General features: G+C 43.7%; 1 protein-coding gene across 1 annotated transcript in view; it reads left to right on the forward strand.

The window, feature by feature from the left end:
- Positions 1–2,784: 2,784 nt before the first annotated feature.
- LOC143804703 (sulfotransferase 6B1-like) overlaps positions 2,785–18,421 on the forward strand; it is a 70,475-nt gene continuing 54,838 nt past the window's right edge. The window contains exon 1 of the mRNA XM_077283065.1: positions 2,785–3,405. Coding sequence (XP_077139180.1) covers positions 3,066–3,405 — 340 coding nt within the window. The 5' untranslated portion in view covers positions 2,785–3,065. The remainder of the gene's footprint in view (positions 3,406–18,421) is intronic.

The following is an 18,421-nucleotide window of genomic DNA, read 5'->3' on the forward strand; positions in this document are numbered from 1 at the left end:
GCTGTTCAACAGCTGCAAAACATATGCTTTGGAGACTCGTGCATGTCAGTTGAGCACCCATGATACTCGGTGCATTCCCGATCACCCGGATGCAAACGAGTAGCCAGCACTTGTGCTCAGCACTAGTTGTCATATTGTCATTTTTTTTTTGAACTTTGGAGAAAGCCCTAAACCCAAACCCGACCTTAACACCAACACTAAGCCCATCCGCAACCCTAAGCCTAACCCCAACCCTAGCAATAAGTCCAGGCCTAAGCCCAAATCTAACCCTATAACTCAACCCTAACCCTATAAGCTGAACACTAACCTTGAGCCCAAACCTAACCCTATAAGTCCAACCCTAACTTTAAGCCCAACTCTAAAGACAAAGAATGGAAGAAATAAAAATTCTAAAATAAAAAAGTAATCTGACTAAGGAGATGACACAGGAAGGCATGACATACTAATTATTGGCTTTTAATCACTGGAAAAAAAAACTCGCTGTTGCTGGGTGCTGGCCGGCAGATCTCAATGTTTTTTTTTTCCTGACGAGGAGACAGAGGGCTGACAGTGAAAGCACCGGAGGTAGGGAGGTTGGGGGCATAAATTCCCTCTCCTATGACATGTATATCATGTCAGAATAGAGAGAAATAACTTTAATAGCGGGTAAACTTTTTTTATGTGATCGCCGCTATAATAGTGATCAAGTAATTGTGGACCGGAAAATACATCCCTGATCGTGCTCTCCAGGGTCTCAGCTACCTCCAGAAACCCCAGAGTTTTTCAGACTCTGGTGGGTGCTATTATCTCATTCCAGATCACTGTTTTAAAATATCGATGAGAGAGTAATACTCCTTGGTGGCCGCCGTGTTAGTGTATTCGAGGTCATTAAGGGGTTAACCCCTTCACCCCGGAGCTTTTTTCGTTTTCGTTTTTTGCTCCCCTTCTTTCCAGAGCCATAAGTTTAGTATTTTTCCTTCAATATGGCCATGTGGGGGCTTATTTTTTGCGGGACGAGTTGTACTTTTGAACAATACCATTGGTTTTACCATGTCGTGTAACAGAAAATGGGAAAAAAATTTCAAGTGCGATGAAATTGCAAAAAAAGTGCAATCCCACACTGGTTTTTGTTTGGATTTTTTGCTAGGTTCACCAAATGCTAAAACTAACTTGCCTTTATGATTCTCCAGGTTATTACAAGTTCATAGACACCAAACATGTCTAGGTTCTCTTTTATCTAAGTGGTAAAGATAAATTCCAAAGTTTGGTTAAAAAAAATAAATAATAATTTGCGCTATTTTCCGATAACGGTACCGCCTCCATTTTTCGTGATCTGGGGTCAGGTGAGGGCTTATTTTTTGCATGCCAAGCTTGCAGTTTTATACCATTAATTATACCATTTTGGTGCAGATACGTTCTTTTGATCGCCCGTTAATGCATTTTAATGCAATGTCGCTACAACAAAAAAAAACATAATTGTGGTGTTTTGATTTTTTTTCTCACTACGCCGTATAGCGATCAGGTTAATCCTTTTTTTATTGATAGATCAGGAAATTCTGAACTCGGTGATACCAAATATGTGTAGGCTTGATTTTTTTTTATTGTTTTATTTTGATTGGGGGGAAAGGGGGGTGATTTGAACATTTAGATTTTTTTTTATATTTTTAAACACATTTTTTTTTTTTTTGGCATGCTTCAATACCCTCCATGATAGGCTAGAAGCATCCACTACTCGATTGCCTCTGCTACATAGAGGTGATGCACAGATCACCTCTATGAAGCAGAATTGCAGGCTTGCTATGAGCGCCGACCATAGCAATCTGCCATCAACAACCATAGAGGTCTCAAGGAGACCTCTGGTTGTGATGGCAATGCACCGATGACCCCCGATCACGTGATGGGATCAGCGGTGCGAGTACTTTGCGTGGCTGGCAGCGCTTGTTAAATGCCGCTGTCAAAGTTTACCACCGGAGCCCACCTCAAAGTGGAAAAGGGGTTAAAAAACGTGAACTGTCTCTTAATGCATTGCATTATTAAATGGTCTGTTGGTTACTATCAGAGCAAGACCGTAGGCTATGTTCCCATGATGAGCTTTTTATGCATTTTTGACGCTGTGTGTTTTTGCTGCATCAAAAACGCAGTATCTTACAGTTTTAGCAAACTAGATGGGATTTATAGAAATCTCCTGCCCACTGTGCTTCTTTTTAGCGCTACGTAAACTGATCTATGTGCATTTTTCCAATCCGTGACATGCCAATTTTTCTTGCGGGTACACTGAGTTTTCTATGCAGTTTCCCCACAAACTTGCATTAGATAAGGAAATTCCGCAGGCAAAAAATGCATTTTAGTGTATTTCTGCAGCAGAAAAACACATTAAAATGCATCTAATCCAAACCTTAGAATTACACCTGAGAATGTCAATTAAAAAAAAACGGAAGTATCAGAAACAGCAGCTTTATTTAAAGCATGACACACCAGAGATGAAAAAACGCAATAAAAATGAGTGTTAAAAAAACGCACACATAAGTGCAATGTAAAACGTAAGTAGCCTAATTTAAATAATAGGTGCAGAAATGGAGCCAAAATTCTGCAACATCAAAAATGCACCAACAGCTCAATGTGGGAAAATAGCTATAGCTCTCTATTCTTTGTTTTCCGTCTACGTTATTAAAAGGTTAGTCCATGACTGCGACAATATTCTGCGGTCGCTCGATATGGTTGCAGAGAGCTTTCAAACCCAGTATTCCCGACACGAGTGGGTGCTCATGTGACCACATATATGGGATCTGTATACTTGCCATCATGTTTTGAATAGACTCAATTAGCTTCTCTCACTTCACTTCTGCTCAGAGAAATGGAAGATAACCTAATTGGCCCATGACTGCAAATATTCCAATTGCATACATGTGGTCACAGCACTCTGTCACGATTCTGTAGTTACATAGAGTGACTGCAGACCTTTGTCCCAAGCCCCAACAACCCCTTTAAATTGTATTGATATTTATTTGACACTTGTAAAACAAGTGAAATCCTCAGGCTGGAGCCTTCTATGTGTTGGCAGCAGAGTGCACTGTCCAGCTACTATTATGTACTCAGCTCAGTGGGTGTGTGTAAGTTTGAAAACTCCCCTGCTAGTCCCTCACATAAAAAAAGAAGTGTCTGAGAAAGCTGCTACTTTCCATTCCTTTATACAAGGCAGAAAGATGTCGGAATCCACGGAGGACAGCAAATCAGCGAGGGAGAAATTCCTAGCAGAAATGAAAAGGATAGTTGAGGAGGCCAAGACCAAGACTCCTGAAGAACTGCAAGTTTCCTACAAGGGGATTTTATACCCCAGCCTACTATGCAGTGAGGCCACTTTCCAGGCTATGGAGACTTTGGAGGCCAGGGAAGATGATGTATTGATCATGACATATCCCAAATGTGGTGAGTGGGGAAAGAGGCTGCCCGGATTACTATATTCCACTTACAGAAAAGCTTTTAGGAGTTCTACGCACAAAATCTAGATGCATGAACTCTGAAATAATCTATGAGCCCTTTAAGGCTACTTTCAAACTAGCGTCGTACGACGCACGACGACTTGCGTCGTTGCGACGTACCGACGCTAGCAGTGAATGCGCCGCACAACAGGGGCAGCGGATGCTGTTTTTCAACGCATCCGCTGCCCCATTGTGAGGTGCGGGGAGGCGGTTGAGACGTGTGGCAATGTGCAAGTCAATGGAGAAAAAACGCATCTTGCAAGCATTTTTGCAGGATGCGTTTTTTCTACAAAACGACGCATAGCGACGTGCAGTGCACGGCGCTAGTGTGAAAGGAGCCTAAGGCTCCATGCATATAGCACTCTTTACTGCCTTATGTTGTATCTGATGTGCTGCAATCTAACCAGAAGCAATGCGACTGCACTGTGACCGCAATGCAAGGGGTAAAATCTACATCAAATGTGCTTTAACCCCTTCATGACCTTGGGATTTTCTGTGTTCGTTTTTTGCTCCCTTCCTTCCCAGAGCCATAACTTTTTTTATTTTTCCGTCAATATAGCCATGTGAGGGCTTATTTTTTGAGAAACAAGTTGTACTTTTGAACGACATCATTGGTTTTAGCATGTCGTGCACTAGAAAACGGGAAAAAAATTCCAAGTGCGGTGAAATTGCAAAAAAAGTGCAATCCAACACTTGCTTTTTTGCTAGGTTCACTAAATGCTAAAACTGACCTGCCATTATGATTCTCCAGGTCATTACGAGTTCATAGACATCCTAACATGACTAGATTATTTTTTTATATAAGTGGTGAAAAAAAATTACAAACTTTGCAAAAAAAAAAAAAATTGCACCATTTTCCGATACCCATAGCGTCTCCATTTTTCATGATCTGGGGTCAGTTGAGGGCTTATTTTTTGCGTGCTGAGCTGGCGTTTTTAATGATACCATTTCAGTGCAGATGCGTTCTTTTGATCGCCCGTTATTGCATTTTAATTCAATGTCACGGCGACCAAAAAAATGTAATTCTGCCGTTTCAATTTTTTTTTTCTCGCTACGCTGTTTAGCGATCCGGTTAATGCTTTTTTTTTATTGATCGGGCAATTCTGAACACGGCGATACCAAATATGTGTAGGTTTGATTTATTTATTTTTTTAAATTGATTTATTTTGAATGGGGCGAAAGGGGGTGATTTAAACTTTTTTATATAATTTTTTTTTATTTTTTTTCTCTTTTTATTTTAACTTTTTTTTTTTACTTTTGCAATGCTTCAATAGCCTCCATAGGAGGCTAGAAGCTCGCACAACGTGATCGGCTCTACTACATAGCAGCGATCATCAGATCGCTGCTATACAGCAGAAATGCAGGTGTGCTATGAGCGCCAACCACAGGGTGGCGCTCACAGCAGGCCGGGATCAGTAACCATAGAGGTCTCAAATACCTCTATGGTTACTATGCAGAAGCATCGCTGACCCCCGATCATGTGACGGGGGTCAGCGATGCACTCATTTCCGTCCGGAAGCGCCAGTTAAATGCCGCTGTCAGCATTTGACAAGTGCATTTAACTAGTTAATAGCGGTGGGTGAATCGGGATTTCACCCGTCGCTATTGCAGGCACATGTCAGCTGTTCAAAACAGCTGACATGTCCCGGCTTTGATGTGGACTCACCGCCGGAGCCCGCATCAAAGCGGGGGTTCTGACCTCGGACGTACTATCCCGTCCGAGGTCAGAAAGGGGTTAAAATTGGGATATTGGGCCACATGCACACGTCAAGTATTTGAGTCTTTTACCTCAGTATGTGCAAGCCAAAACCAGCAGCAGAACAATCAGAGATAAAGTAGAAACATGTCAAAAACATGTCTGGTTTTGGCTTACAAACACTGAGGTAAAAAACTCACCGAATACTTGACAATAACATGTACACGTGGCCTCATACCTACAAAGTTTAAAGTGGATTTGCCTGCATGAAAACTACGCCACACATTAAAATACGTTCTTAGGCCACGTACAGGGCTACTGTATCCTGGAGTTTAATCTGAGGCAAGACTTTATTCTTGGTCCACGGTAAAAAGAAAAAAATGCAATCGCACAGCCGCTATACGCCAGACCCTTTCTGCTCCAGGGGTATGAATCGCACCGTCTATGCCTTTTGTCAAAAAACAAACAAAAAAACTGCTACAGGGATTCTGCCTTGGTGCTGCTTTTGCATATCACTTTATTCTTGGGTCTTTATTTATTTATTTTTTAATGTGCAATCTGAGGTCTGTATTTAGACTGCCGTCACACTAGCAGTATTTGGTCAGTATTTCACATCAGTATTTGTAAGCCAAAACCAGGAGTGGGTCATAAATGCAGAAGTGGTGACGTGTTTCAATTATACTTTTCCTCTCATTTTTCCCTCCCGTTTTTGACTTACAGATACTGATGGTGTGACCGTAGCCTTTATTGTGAGCTACAGTATGGCTGTGTGCACACAATGCGGATTTAGTGAGGATCCGCAGCGGTGTTTTCTGCGCAGAAACGCTGCAGATCCGCAAAGTGATTTACAGTACAATGTAAATCAATTGAAAAAAAAAATGCTGTGCTAATGGGGTGGAAAATTCCGCATGAAAAACACTGCGGATCAAAAGAAGGAGCATGTCACTACTTTTGTGCAGATCTGCAGCGTTTCTGAACCATTCCATTTTAGAAATCCGCAGTGGTAAAAAAACGCATAAAATCCGCAACAAAAACGCACAAAATCTGCATAAAAACGCGTCAAATCTTTCCTAAACTTGCTCAATTCTGCCTTCACCACCAAGCACAGTGCTTTGGGAGCTTCCCATGTCCCAATAACAGCACTACAGTCCAGTCAGTGAGAGTCCTGTACTTCAACCCGCGGTTCTGCACCTTTTTCTCTTTAGGGGGACTACTTGCGCCACTATGGCCTTTACTTAGTTTCTTTGTCGACACCTTGGAACATCCCGCTAGGCCTCCTGCCCTGGATCCCGTTCCCAGTAAATCACTCACGCCATTATAATTTTGCCTTGGTCTCTACTATGGTGTTGTGAATTCCGTTCTGGAGCTCCCTCCTGTGGTTGCTAATGGTATTTTTGTGAGTTCTGCCCTTGGGCTCCCTCTGGTGGTTTCGAGTGGAACTGCTGCTCCTTTAGGTAGCTGTGGCAGCTGCCTTCACTAATCGCCTTGCTTGGGTTTGTTATTTAAACCTGCTCTGGGCTTTAGTTCATGCCAGCTGTCAATGTTCTTGGTTGGATTTGGTTCTCTCCTTGGATTTCTCATATGGCCTGTCCTTGTCAGCAAAAGATAAGTTTTTGCTAGTTCTTGTTTGTCCATTTGCTTGGACTCTATTGCTCTGCAAATATGTCTCTTTTTGTCCAGCTTGTCACTATGTCATATTCAGGCTAGCTGGAAGCTCTGGGAAAGCAGATTTGCCCCTCCACACCGTGTTTCGGTGTGGAGTTCATTTTTGTAAACTCTGCGTGGATTTTGTAGTTTTTAATACTGACCGCACAGTATCCTTTTCTCTCTGTCTATCAAGTTTAGTATTGGCCTCCTTTGCTGAAATCTGATTTCATTTCTGTGTACGTCATTTTCCTCTTCACTCACAGTCAATATTCGTGGGGGGCTGTCTTTCCTTTTGGGGTTTTCTCTGAGGTAAGATAGCTTTCTATTTCCTTCTTTAGGGGTAGTTAGTTCTTAGGCTGTGAAGAGGTGTCTAGGGAGAGTCAGGAACATCCCACGGCTATTACTAGTGTTGTTGTAAGGATTAGGGACTGCGGTCAGTACAGATACCACCTTCTCAGAGCTTGTCCCATGTTGCGTTTTAGCCACCAGGTCATATCAGTGTGGCCTCTTAACCACCAGGTCATAACAGTACAGCTGGCCCACAATGTGTTAAATGCATCTCAAAAGAGGGAAAAGAAAGTTCTGAGCCATTTTTTTTTCCTTTGCAGCTTGTTTTGTCTTTTTTTTTCCCTTAATATCTGGGTGGTTCAGGATTTTGGTGCTGATATGGAGGTTCAGGGTCTGTCCTTGCGCGTGGATCAACTCGCTGCAAGGGTACAGAGTATCCAAGATTATGTTGTCCAAACTCCGGTATTAGAGCCTAGAATTCCTATTCCTGATTTGTTTTCTGGGGATAGATCTAAATTTTTGAACTTTAAAAATAATTGCAGATTGTTTTTTGCTCTGAGACCCCGTTCCTCTGGTGACCCCATTCAGCAGGTGAAGATTGTTATTTCTTTGATGCGTGGCGACCCGCAGGACTGGGCATTCTCCCTTGAGCCAGGAAATCCTGCATTGCTTAGTATTGACGCATTTTTTCAAGCACTCGGATTGCTGTATGACGAGCCTAATTCTGTGGATCAGGCAGAGAAAACTTTGCTGGCTCTGTGTAAAGGTCAGGAAGCAGCAGAACTATACTGCCAGAAATTTAGAAAGTGGTCTGTGCTCACAAAATGGAATGAGTATGCCCTGGCAGCGATTTTCAGAAAGGGTCTTTCTGAAGCCCTTAAAGATTATTATTATTATTATTTATTTATATAGCACCATTAATTCCATGGTGCTGTACATGAGAAAGGGGTTACACACAGAGTTATAGATATCATTTACAGTAAACAGGTTTACAGTGACACACTGGTACAGAGGGGAGAGGACCCTGTCCTTGCGGACTTACATTGGGTGGGGTTTCCTACACCTGCTGGTCTGAATGAGTCAATGTCTTTGGCCATTCAGATTGATCGGCGCTTGCGCGAGCGCAAGGTGGTGCACCATATGGCAGTGTCCTCTGAGCAGAGTCCTGAGCCTATGCAATGTGATAGGATTTTGACTGGAGCAGAAAGGCAGAAATTCAGACGTCAGAATGGCCTGTGTTTTTACTGTGGTGATTCTGCTCATGCTATTTCTGATTGCCCTAAGCGTACTAAGAGGGTCCCTAGGTCTGTTACCATTAGTACTGTACAGCCTAAATTTCTCTTGTCTGTTACCCTGATTTGCTCATTGTCGTCCTTTTCTGTTATGGCATTTGTGGATTCTGGCGCTGCCCTGAACTTAATGGACTTAGAATTTGCCAAGCGCTGTGGTTTTTCCTTGGAGCCTTTGCAGAGTCCTATTCCCTTAAGGGGGATTGATGCTACGCCATTGGCCAAGAATAAACCTCAGTACTGGACACAGTTAACCATGTACATGGCTCCAGCACATCAGGAAAATATTCGCTTTTTGGTGTTGCATAATTTGCATGATGTTGTTGTGCTGGGTTTTCCATGGTTACAGGTACATAATCCAGTGCTGGATTGGAGATCTATGTCTGTAACTGGTTGGGGTTGTCAGGGGATACATAGTGATATTCCTTTGATGTCCATTTCCTCGTCCCCTTCTTCTGAAGTTCCTGAGTTTTTGTCGGATTTCCAGGATATATTTTATGAGCCCAAGTCCAGTTCCCTGCCTCCTCATAGGGACTGCGATTGTGCCATTAATTTGATTCCTGGTTGTAAGTTCCCTAAGGGCCGACTTTTCAATCTGTCTGTGCCAGAGCATGCCGCTATGCGGAGTTATGTAAAGGAGTCCTTGGAGAAGGGGCATATTCGCCCATCTTCGTCACCGTTGGGAGCGGGATTCTTTTTTGTTGGCAAGAAGGATGGCTCCTTGAGACCCTGTATAGATTATCGCCTTCTGAATAAGATCACTATCAAATTCCAGTACCCTTTACCTTTACTTTCTGATTTGTTTGCTCGGATTAAGGGTGCCAGTTGGTTTACTAAAATCGACCTTCGAGGGGCGTATAATCTCGTGCGTATTAAACAAGGTGATGAATGGAAAACAGCATTTAATACGCCCGAAGGCCATTTTGAATATCTTGTGATGCCATTCGGGCTCTCTAATGCTCCATCGGTATTTCAGTCCTTTATGCATGATATCTTACGGAATTATCTGGATAAATTCATGATTGTGTATTTGGATGATATTTTGGTTTTCTCCGATGATTGGGAGTCTCATGTGAAGCAGGTTAGGATGGTATTTCAGGTCCTTCGTGCTAATGCGTTGTTTGTGAAGGGGTCTAAGTGCCTCTTTGGAGTTCAGAAGGTTTCTTTTTTGGGTTTCATTTTTTCTCCCTCGGCTATTGAAATGGACCCTGTTAAAGTCCAGGCCATTCATGATTGGACTCAACCTACATCTGTAAAGAGCCTTCAGAAATTTTTGGGCTTTGCCAATTTTTATCGCCGCTTTATTGCTAATTTTTCTAGTGTGGTGAAGCCTCTGACCGATTTGACGAGGAAGGGTGTTGATGTGATGAATTGGTCCTCTGCGGCTGTTGAGGCCTTTCAGGAGCTTAAACGTCGTTTTACTTCTGCCCCTGTGTTGCGTTAGCCAGATGTTTCTCTCCATTTTCAGGTTGAGGTTGATGCTTCTGAGACTGGGGCAGGGGCCGTTTTGTCTCAGAGAAATTCTGATGGCTCTTTGATGAAACCATGTGCTTTCTTCTCCAGAAAGTTTTCGCCTGCTGAGAGTAATTATGATGTCGGCAATCGGGAGTTGTTGGCTATGAAGTGGGCATTTGAGGAGTGGCGACATTGGCTTGAGGGAGCCAAGCATCGCGTGGTGGTCTTGACTGGTCATAAGAATCTGACTTACCTCGAGTCTGCTAAGCGGTTGAATCCTAGACAAGCTCGGTGGTCTCTGTTTTTCTCACGTTTTGATTTTGTGGTCTCGTATATTCCGGGATCTAAGAATGTGAAGGCTGATGCCCTTTCTAGGAGTTTTTTGCCTGATTCTCCGGGAGTTCTTGAGCCGGCTGGGATCCTCAAGGAGGGGGTGATTCTTTCTGCCATCTCCCCTGATTTGCGCCGGGTACTTCAGGAGTTTCAGGCTGATAAACCTGATCGCTGTCCTGTGGGGAAACTGTTTGTTCCTGATAGATGGACTAGCAGGGTAATTTCTGAGGTTCATTGTTCGGTGTTGGCTGGTCACCCTGGGATTTTCGGTACCAGAGATTTGGTGGCTAGGTATTGGCCTCCTTTGCTGAAATCTGATTTCATTTCTGTGTACGTCATTTTCCTCTTCACTCACAGTCAATATTCGTGGGGGGCTGTCTTTCCTTTTGGGGTTTTCTCTGAGGCAAGATAGCTTTCTATTTCCTTCTTTAGGGGTAGTTAGTTCTTAGGCTGTGAAGAGGTGTCTAGGGAGAGTCAGGAACATCCCACGGCTATTACTAGTGTTGTTGTTAGGATTAGGGACTGTGGTCAGTAGAGATACCACCTTCTCAGAGCTCGTCCCATGTTGCGTTTTAGCCACCAGGTCATATCAGTGTGGCCTCTTAAACACCAGGTCATAACACTATGGCTCTCACTATCTGTTGCCTCAGTCTCCTCTTACTTCAGGGACACCCAATTCATGCGGCTCTGTTCACTGATCAGACCATAGGTCTGCTTCTACTGTGCGCTAAGCCCTATCTGACATTTTACCTGTAAACCTCCATTGTGCCAAGGCTAAGTTGAGGTTCCCCACCTTTGATGTAGACAGTGAGTGGAGTGCCAAGGCCTGATATCTGGATTGTGTTATCAACTGTGCAGACACCTACAAGATGGACAGTGATCAGATCTTTGATTTGGGCTCTGCATGCCACTATTTTGGATTTAAAATGAAAAACTGAGATGCACTTGAAGTGTGAACTTTCAGGTTTAATTAATGGGGGTTTAAGACAATTATCCTGTGATACATTTAGGAACTTCAACCATTTTTCTATAAAGCCTCCTCATTACAGGAGCTCAAAAGTAATTGGACAAATTTTATTATTTATGATAAATAAAATGTTCATTTTTGATATTTTGTAGAGTGTGGGAAACAGAAAAATCAAAACAGAATACATAATGACATAACAGCAAGGTCCTCTGCCTCTATTCTTATTACCTGGGAAATTCCTACATGGACACTCCTCTAATAATTTTAAATCCAAAAGGACATGGAGTAAAAGTCCAAATATTTTTGTGCAAACATGTATTAACTTTATTAAATATAAAGGCACATAGACAATTAGATTTAAAAAAAATGTATCAAGACAAGGTGATCATATAGAGAGGGATGGATAGAAAAAGCGTGGGTCTCTCAATCTGTATCTGTATAATAAGTGCAATAGTGCAGAGCCAATATGGCCATGTTCTATGGAATACTCAGATTCTATAAAGCGCACCTTATACTACATATATCCATAAGTCATGAATTGCTCTTAACTATGATTCCCCAAGATAATTCAGGGGGCCCCCTGAAGAAGCCAATGCGAAACACTCATTGGGGCTGTCCTCGTGGTGTCTCTCTTGGGGAATCATGGGTAAGAACAATTCATGACTTATGGATATATGTAGTATAAGGTGTGCTTTATAGAATTGGAGCATTCCATAGACCCCTCATTGTGAGCAGAACGTGGCCACTTTGGCTCTGCACTATTGCACTTACAGTGAAGGAAATAATTATTTGACCCTTTCTTGATTTTTGTAAGTTTGCCCACTGACGAAGACCTGAGCAGTCTATAATTTTAAGGGTAGTTTAATTCTAACATTGAGAGATAGAATATCAGAAATAAAGTCCAGAAAATCACATTATATAAATTTATTTGCATTTTGCAGTTAGAAATATGTATTTGATCTCTGGCAAACAAGACTTAATACTTTGTGGCAAAACCATTGATGGCAAGCACAGCAGTCAGACTTTTTTGTAGTTGATGATGAGGTTTGTGCACATGTCAGGAGGAATTTTGGTCTACTCCTTTTTGCAGATCATCTCTAAATCATTAAGATTTTGAGGCTGTCGCTTGGCAACTTGGATCTTCAACTCCCTCCATAAGTTCTCTATGAGATTAAGGTCTGGAGACTGGCTAGGCCGCTCCATGACCTTAATGTGCTTCTTTTTGAGCCACTCATTTGTTGCCTTGGTTATATGTTTTTGGGTCACTGTCTTGCTGGAAGACCCAGCCACGACCTATTTTTCATGTCCTGGCGGAGGGAAGGAGATTGTCACTCAGGATTTAAGGTACATGGCTCCATCCACTCTCCCATTGATGCGGTGAAGTGGTCCAGTTTCCTTAGCATAAAAACACCCCCAAAACATAATGTTTCCACCTCCATGCTTGACAGTGGGGACAGTGTTCTTTGGGTCATTTGCAGCATTTCTCTTCCTCCAAACACGGCGAGTTAATGCCAAAGATCTCAATTTTTGTCTCATCTGACCACAGCACCTTCTCATCACTCAGAGAATCATCCAGGTGTTCATTGGCAAAGTTCAGATGGGCCTGCACATGTGCCTTCTACAGCAAGGGGACAATGTGGGCACTTCAGGATTTGAAACCTTTACGGCGTAATGTGTTACCAATGGGTTTTCTCAGTGACTGTGGTCCCAGCTGCCTTGAGATCATTAAGAAGTTCACCCCATGTAGTTTTAGGCTGATTTTTTCACCTTCCTCATGATCAAGAATACCCCACGAGGTGAGATTTTGCATGGTGCCTTAGATCGATGTTGATTGACAGTCATTTTGTATTTCTTCCATATTCTTACTATTGCACCAACAGTTGTCTCCTTCTCACCCAGCGTCTTACTTATGGTTTTGTAGCCCATTCCAGCTTTGTGCAGGTCTATGACTTTGTCCCTGACATCCTTATAAAGCTTTTTGGTCTTGCCCATGTTGTAGAGTCTGACTGGTTAATTAAGTCTGTGGGCAGGAGTCTTTTATAAAAGGTGACTATGTAAGACAGCTGTCTTTAATGCAGGTAACAAGTTGATTAGGAGCGTCTAACTGGTGTGTAGAAGCTAGAACTCTTAACGGTTGGTAGGGATCAAATACTTATTTATCACTGCAAAATGCTAATTTATATAATTTATACAATGTGATTTTCTGGATTTTATTTTTGATATTCTATCTCTCAATGTTAAAATTAACTTACCCTTAAAATTATAGACTGTTCATGTCTCAACTTACAACATCAGCAAGGTATCAAATAATTATTTCCTTCACTGTATACTGTTTTTATTTTCCATAACTACAATAAGCACCAGTACTTTTGAAATGATGTATATATTTCTCATGACTTCTCCTCCCACCTCTTTATGATACAGAATGAGAGAACCACACTTTTTTTCTATCCAACCCTCTCTATATGATCTCCTTGTCTTGATGATTTTTTTTTTTTAATCTACCGTATATACTCAAGTATAAGCAGAGACCCCTAACTTTGCCACAAAAAACTAGGAAAACTTAATGACTCGAGTATAAGCCTAAGGTGGAAAATGCAGCAGCTACCGGTAAATTTCAAAAATAAAAATAGATACCAATAAAAGTAAAATTTAATTGAGACATCAGTAGGTTGTGTTTTTGAATATCCATATTAAATCAGGAGCCCCATATAATGCTCCGTACAGTTCATGATAGGCCCCATAAGATGCTCCATACAAAATACGCCCCATATAATGCTCCATAAAATTTATGATGGGCCCCATAAGATGCTCCATATTAAAATATGCCCCGTATAATGCTGCACAAAGGTTAATAATGGCCCCATAAGATGCTCCATAGAGATATTTTCCCCATATTGCTGCACAAATGGTGATTATGGCTCCATAAAATGCTCCATAGAGATATTTGCCCCATATGCTGTTGTTGTGATTTAAAAAAAAATCCGTCTTCAGCGTTCTCTGCGCTGACGTTCAGGCAGAGGGAGCCCACTAACCACGTCATCGTGCCCTCTGACCTGAGCGTCGCAGCAGAGGACGCGGAAGACAGAGCCGGCGGTGGAACGAGGACAGGTGAACATCGCACAATGCTGCTCACCCTCCCCATTATATTCACCTGCTCCCAGAGCGGTCCCTGGCAGCTTCCCTGATGATCTTCTCCGGGCGCTGACAGCGTCTTCCAGCGTTGAGCGGTCACCGGTACCGATCATTACAGTAATGAATATGCGGCTCCACCCATATGGGATTGGAGTTGCATCCATATTCATTACTGTAATGAGCGGTACCACGTGACCGCTCAACACAGGAAGAAGCTGTCAGCGCCTGGAGACCATCGGAGATGCAGGGACCATGCCAGGAGCAGGTCAGTATGTCCCCCTCCACCACCGACCCCCCCCCCCCCTTGGACAATGACCCGAGTATAAGCCGAGAGGGGCACTTTCAGCCTAAAAAAAAATGGGCTGAAAATCCTGGCGTATATATGGGTATGTGCCTTTTATAATTAATAAAGTTAATACGTGTTTGCACAAAAGTATTTGGACTTTTTCTCCAAGTCCTTTTGTATTTAAAATTTGGAGAGAGTGCTTTGCAATGACTGCCTGAAGTCAGGGGACCAGGATGGGGCATATCATTATACTGGGGGTGAACACATGTATCTATAGGATCTGGAATTTTGAAGTGTCATCCCTTCAGCTGACAAATCCTGTGATTCACTTTCTAATGAAGAGCACTGCTTGTCATCTGAAGGCATGGTACTCCAAAGCATCAGCTGGATACATGCAGAGTAGGACAGAATTCTGATCTGAGCTAGCGTACACAGACAGCTGTTACTCACAGAGGTACCCCCACCAATGACTAGCACTGCTCAGTTCATCTGATCCCGATTTTCCAGACCTGAAGTAGCAGAGCCAGAATCACAACAGAGGAAAATGGCTCCCACACAGAGATGAGCGTACAGGAGCAGGGAAGGTAATAGTTAGGACATATGAAAGGGGGTGAAATTAGTAGTGGGAAACCTCTTTGTGTTGTCTTAAGCATGTGAACTGCATGCTCGAAGGAATTGAGAACTGATGATTGAATGAGACATTGCAGAATATTCCAATTCTTTTAAAGGGAACCTGTCACCCCCAAAATCGAAGGTGAGCTAAGCCCACCAGCATCAGGGGCTTATCTGCAGCATTCTGTAATGCTGTAGATAAGCCCCCATGTATCCTGAAAGATGAGAAAGAGGTTAGATAAGCCCCTGATGCTGGTGGGCTTAGCTCACCTTCGATTTTGGGGGTGACAGGTTCCCTTTAAAAGAATTGGAATATTCCCTTTAATTAAAAAATCCTGGGTTGCTTTCGCAGTATGTTTTGGTTCATTGGATGGCACTTCACGGTACAGATGGACAATTAACCTTCTGATTGAATGTGAGTAGAAAGTATAGCCCTGTACACATCAGAATTCATCGAGCTGCTCCTGAATTCAGTCATACCATCAATAAACACTAGAGACCCAGTGCCACTGGAAGCCATGCATGACCATGCCATCACACTACCTCCACCATGTTTTACGGAGGATGTGGTGGGCTTTGGATGAGCCATTCCAAGTCTTCTCCTTATTTTCTTCTCATTATTCTCGTACAGGTTGATCTTCGTTTCCTCTGTTAAAAGAATGTTTTTACAGAACTGGGATGGCTTGTTTTATTTTTTTTTGGCAAAGTGTAATCTGGCCTTTCTATTTTTCAGGATGGTTTGCATCTTGAGGTGAACCTTCTGTATTTTCTCTGAAGTCTTCTCTTTATGTTAGCCTTAGATACTGAAACACCTACTTCTTGGAGAGTGTTCTTCACTTGGGTGGATGTTGCAAAGGGTTTTTTTTCCATCATACATGACGGCACCATGAGAGAGGGGATCTGCCCTTCAAGGACAGGAAGATAGAAGACTTCTGAAGACAGAAGAGGATGCCTGGGTCGGGTGGATTTGGGCAGACATTTGTTTGCTGCACCCGTCACCAGGTACCGGTATTCGCCTCGGGCGGCCATGTATATCCATGCCCCCCTGAGCGAAGCATGGCCACAGCCCGTGAGGCAATGCCCGGGTGAAGATGGAGCCTTGGAGACCGCGGCAGTGTATCCTCCCTGATGCTGCAGAACCTGTCACTTTTAAGTCCTCGGAGGTCACAGTCATTGTACCCTCCCTGTTGACCCATAGTGGCCATGCAGCCTGTGAGGCACATCAGTGCCCGGGCAAGATAGAGACTCCTTGGAGGTACTAATGCCCTCCCTGTTGAGCACATGGTGCAGTCACCCCCCCTCCCCCCCACAGCTTGAACGATATGTGGGGTACCTGCAGATAGTGTGGTGGTTCCTTCAGAGGAATGGATGAGGCGGCAGTATTGCAGGGGTCATGGCACTGGTGAGCACTCGTGAGGCATGCCGGGGGCAGCTGGAGCCGGCGCCGCGGTCACATTCCCCGTTCTTCATGTGGGGGACCAAAAGCCTCCTTGGCCGGTGCTGTATACCGCGCGGCCAGAAGAAGGAAGCGCGCGCATGTGCACAGCACCTGTTGGACATGGAACCTTAGTGTGTGCAAAGGGGGACAGAAAGCATCAGCGCACACTGGAAGTAGTGGCCGGGTGCGCGCTTAGATGCAGTGACCAGCGGAGGCAGGATCAAACAGGTGATCAGTGAATTAGAGTGCGCACCTGATGTGGTTGCCGGGTGCACACTCATGCATGATTGTATTGTGCAAGCATCGCGCTGAGCGGCCGGAGATCAACCAGGTGAATAGTTGATTAAGTAGTGCGCACCAGACGTGACTACCAGCAGCGCGCATAGAAAAAAACGCAGATGCATTAACCAGCGGAGGCTGGACCACTACAAAGGCAGGATCAGCCAGGTGATTGATTGCATATAACATGCAGGTGCGCACATACACCTGATTGGAACACAAGGTGATCCATTAAAAAAAAAAAAGGGGGGGAAGGAGGTGAATCTATTTAAACAAACCAGAAATGCTGCCCTGTGTCACTAACCAGGCCAAGTTGAGTGACTGAGGTGTAGGAGAGGCGGTCTCGCTCAAGTGAGAAGAGCCAGATACGCCATTGCAGCAACGGAAGCCTCTCGGACAGTGTGCGGACGGATCGCCATACCAAGAAGGGGTCCCTGGTTTCATTGGGAGACATGGAGAAAACCAGTCAACCTCCGGATCCGGTACCCGTACTTTGAAAGTGTCCAAGTGGTGAGTGAACTTCAAGATAGTCCAGCACTCTAATGTCTGTTCTTTTCTCTTCTCTTATCTCGGTTTCTCCCCTCTTTTCTTACATAAATTTGGGGGGGTGGAGTATAGGAGGTCCCCAAGAAGTGTAAATCAAAGGCTAAAAACAAGGAATGTCCCTTATGCAAAAAAGCGTTAAAACCATCCTGGAATAAAAATCTGTGTCAGGATTGCATTAACAAGACGGTAGCGGAGGAAACACCCTCCTTTACAGAGAGTCTAAAATCACTGATCCAATCAGAGGTCTGTAGGTCTATAAAAGCATTGCAGACAGCCGACACAGATACCAGGTCTAGGGACAGATCCAGCCCCTCAGTAGCATCTCAAAGGGATTCTTCGGAGTCAGAAGGAGACTCAGATACAGCTCAATTGCTCAGATAGTAGCTCAGAGGAGGAAGATACATTTCCAGCGGAGGCTACGGATAAGCTTATAAAAGCTGTTCGCTCTACCATGGGGCTAGTAGACGAGAAAGCAAAAAAGACAGCACAAGAACTTATGTTCAGTGGTCTGCAGAAGAAAAAACGGAGGTCATTCCTTATTAACGAACAGCTACAGGAACTGGTTAAGAGGGAATGGCAAAAACCTAAAGAGAAGATATCCTTTTGAGGAGGCGTCCTCATCTTGGGACAGGGCTCCAAAATTTGATGTGGCAATTTCAAAAGTTGCCAGGAAATCCTCCCTTCCATTCGAGGATTTAGGTTCTCTAAAAGAACCTCTAGACAGAAAAATGGACAGTTGCTTAAAAATAGCATGGGAAGCCTCGGCTGGGGCACTATGGCCAGCTATCGCGGCGACTTGTGTAGCCAGATCCCTTAAAATCTGGATAGATAACCTGGAGGATCAGGTAGAACAAAAAGTTCCCAGAGAGACTATCCTAGAGGTCATACCGGCCATGGGAGCAGCGGCTGTATTTCTAGCTGAGGCGTCAGCAGACTCTGCTAGACTGGCAGCAAAGTCAGCAGCTTTAGCCAACACAGGATGCCGTGTGGTA

Source organism: Ranitomeya variabilis, chromosome 2 (assembly GCF_051348905.1).
Source record: "Ranitomeya variabilis isolate aRanVar5 chromosome 2, aRanVar5.hap1, whole genome shotgun sequence".
NCBI lineage: Eukaryota > Metazoa > Chordata > Amphibia > Anura > Dendrobatidae > Ranitomeya > Ranitomeya variabilis.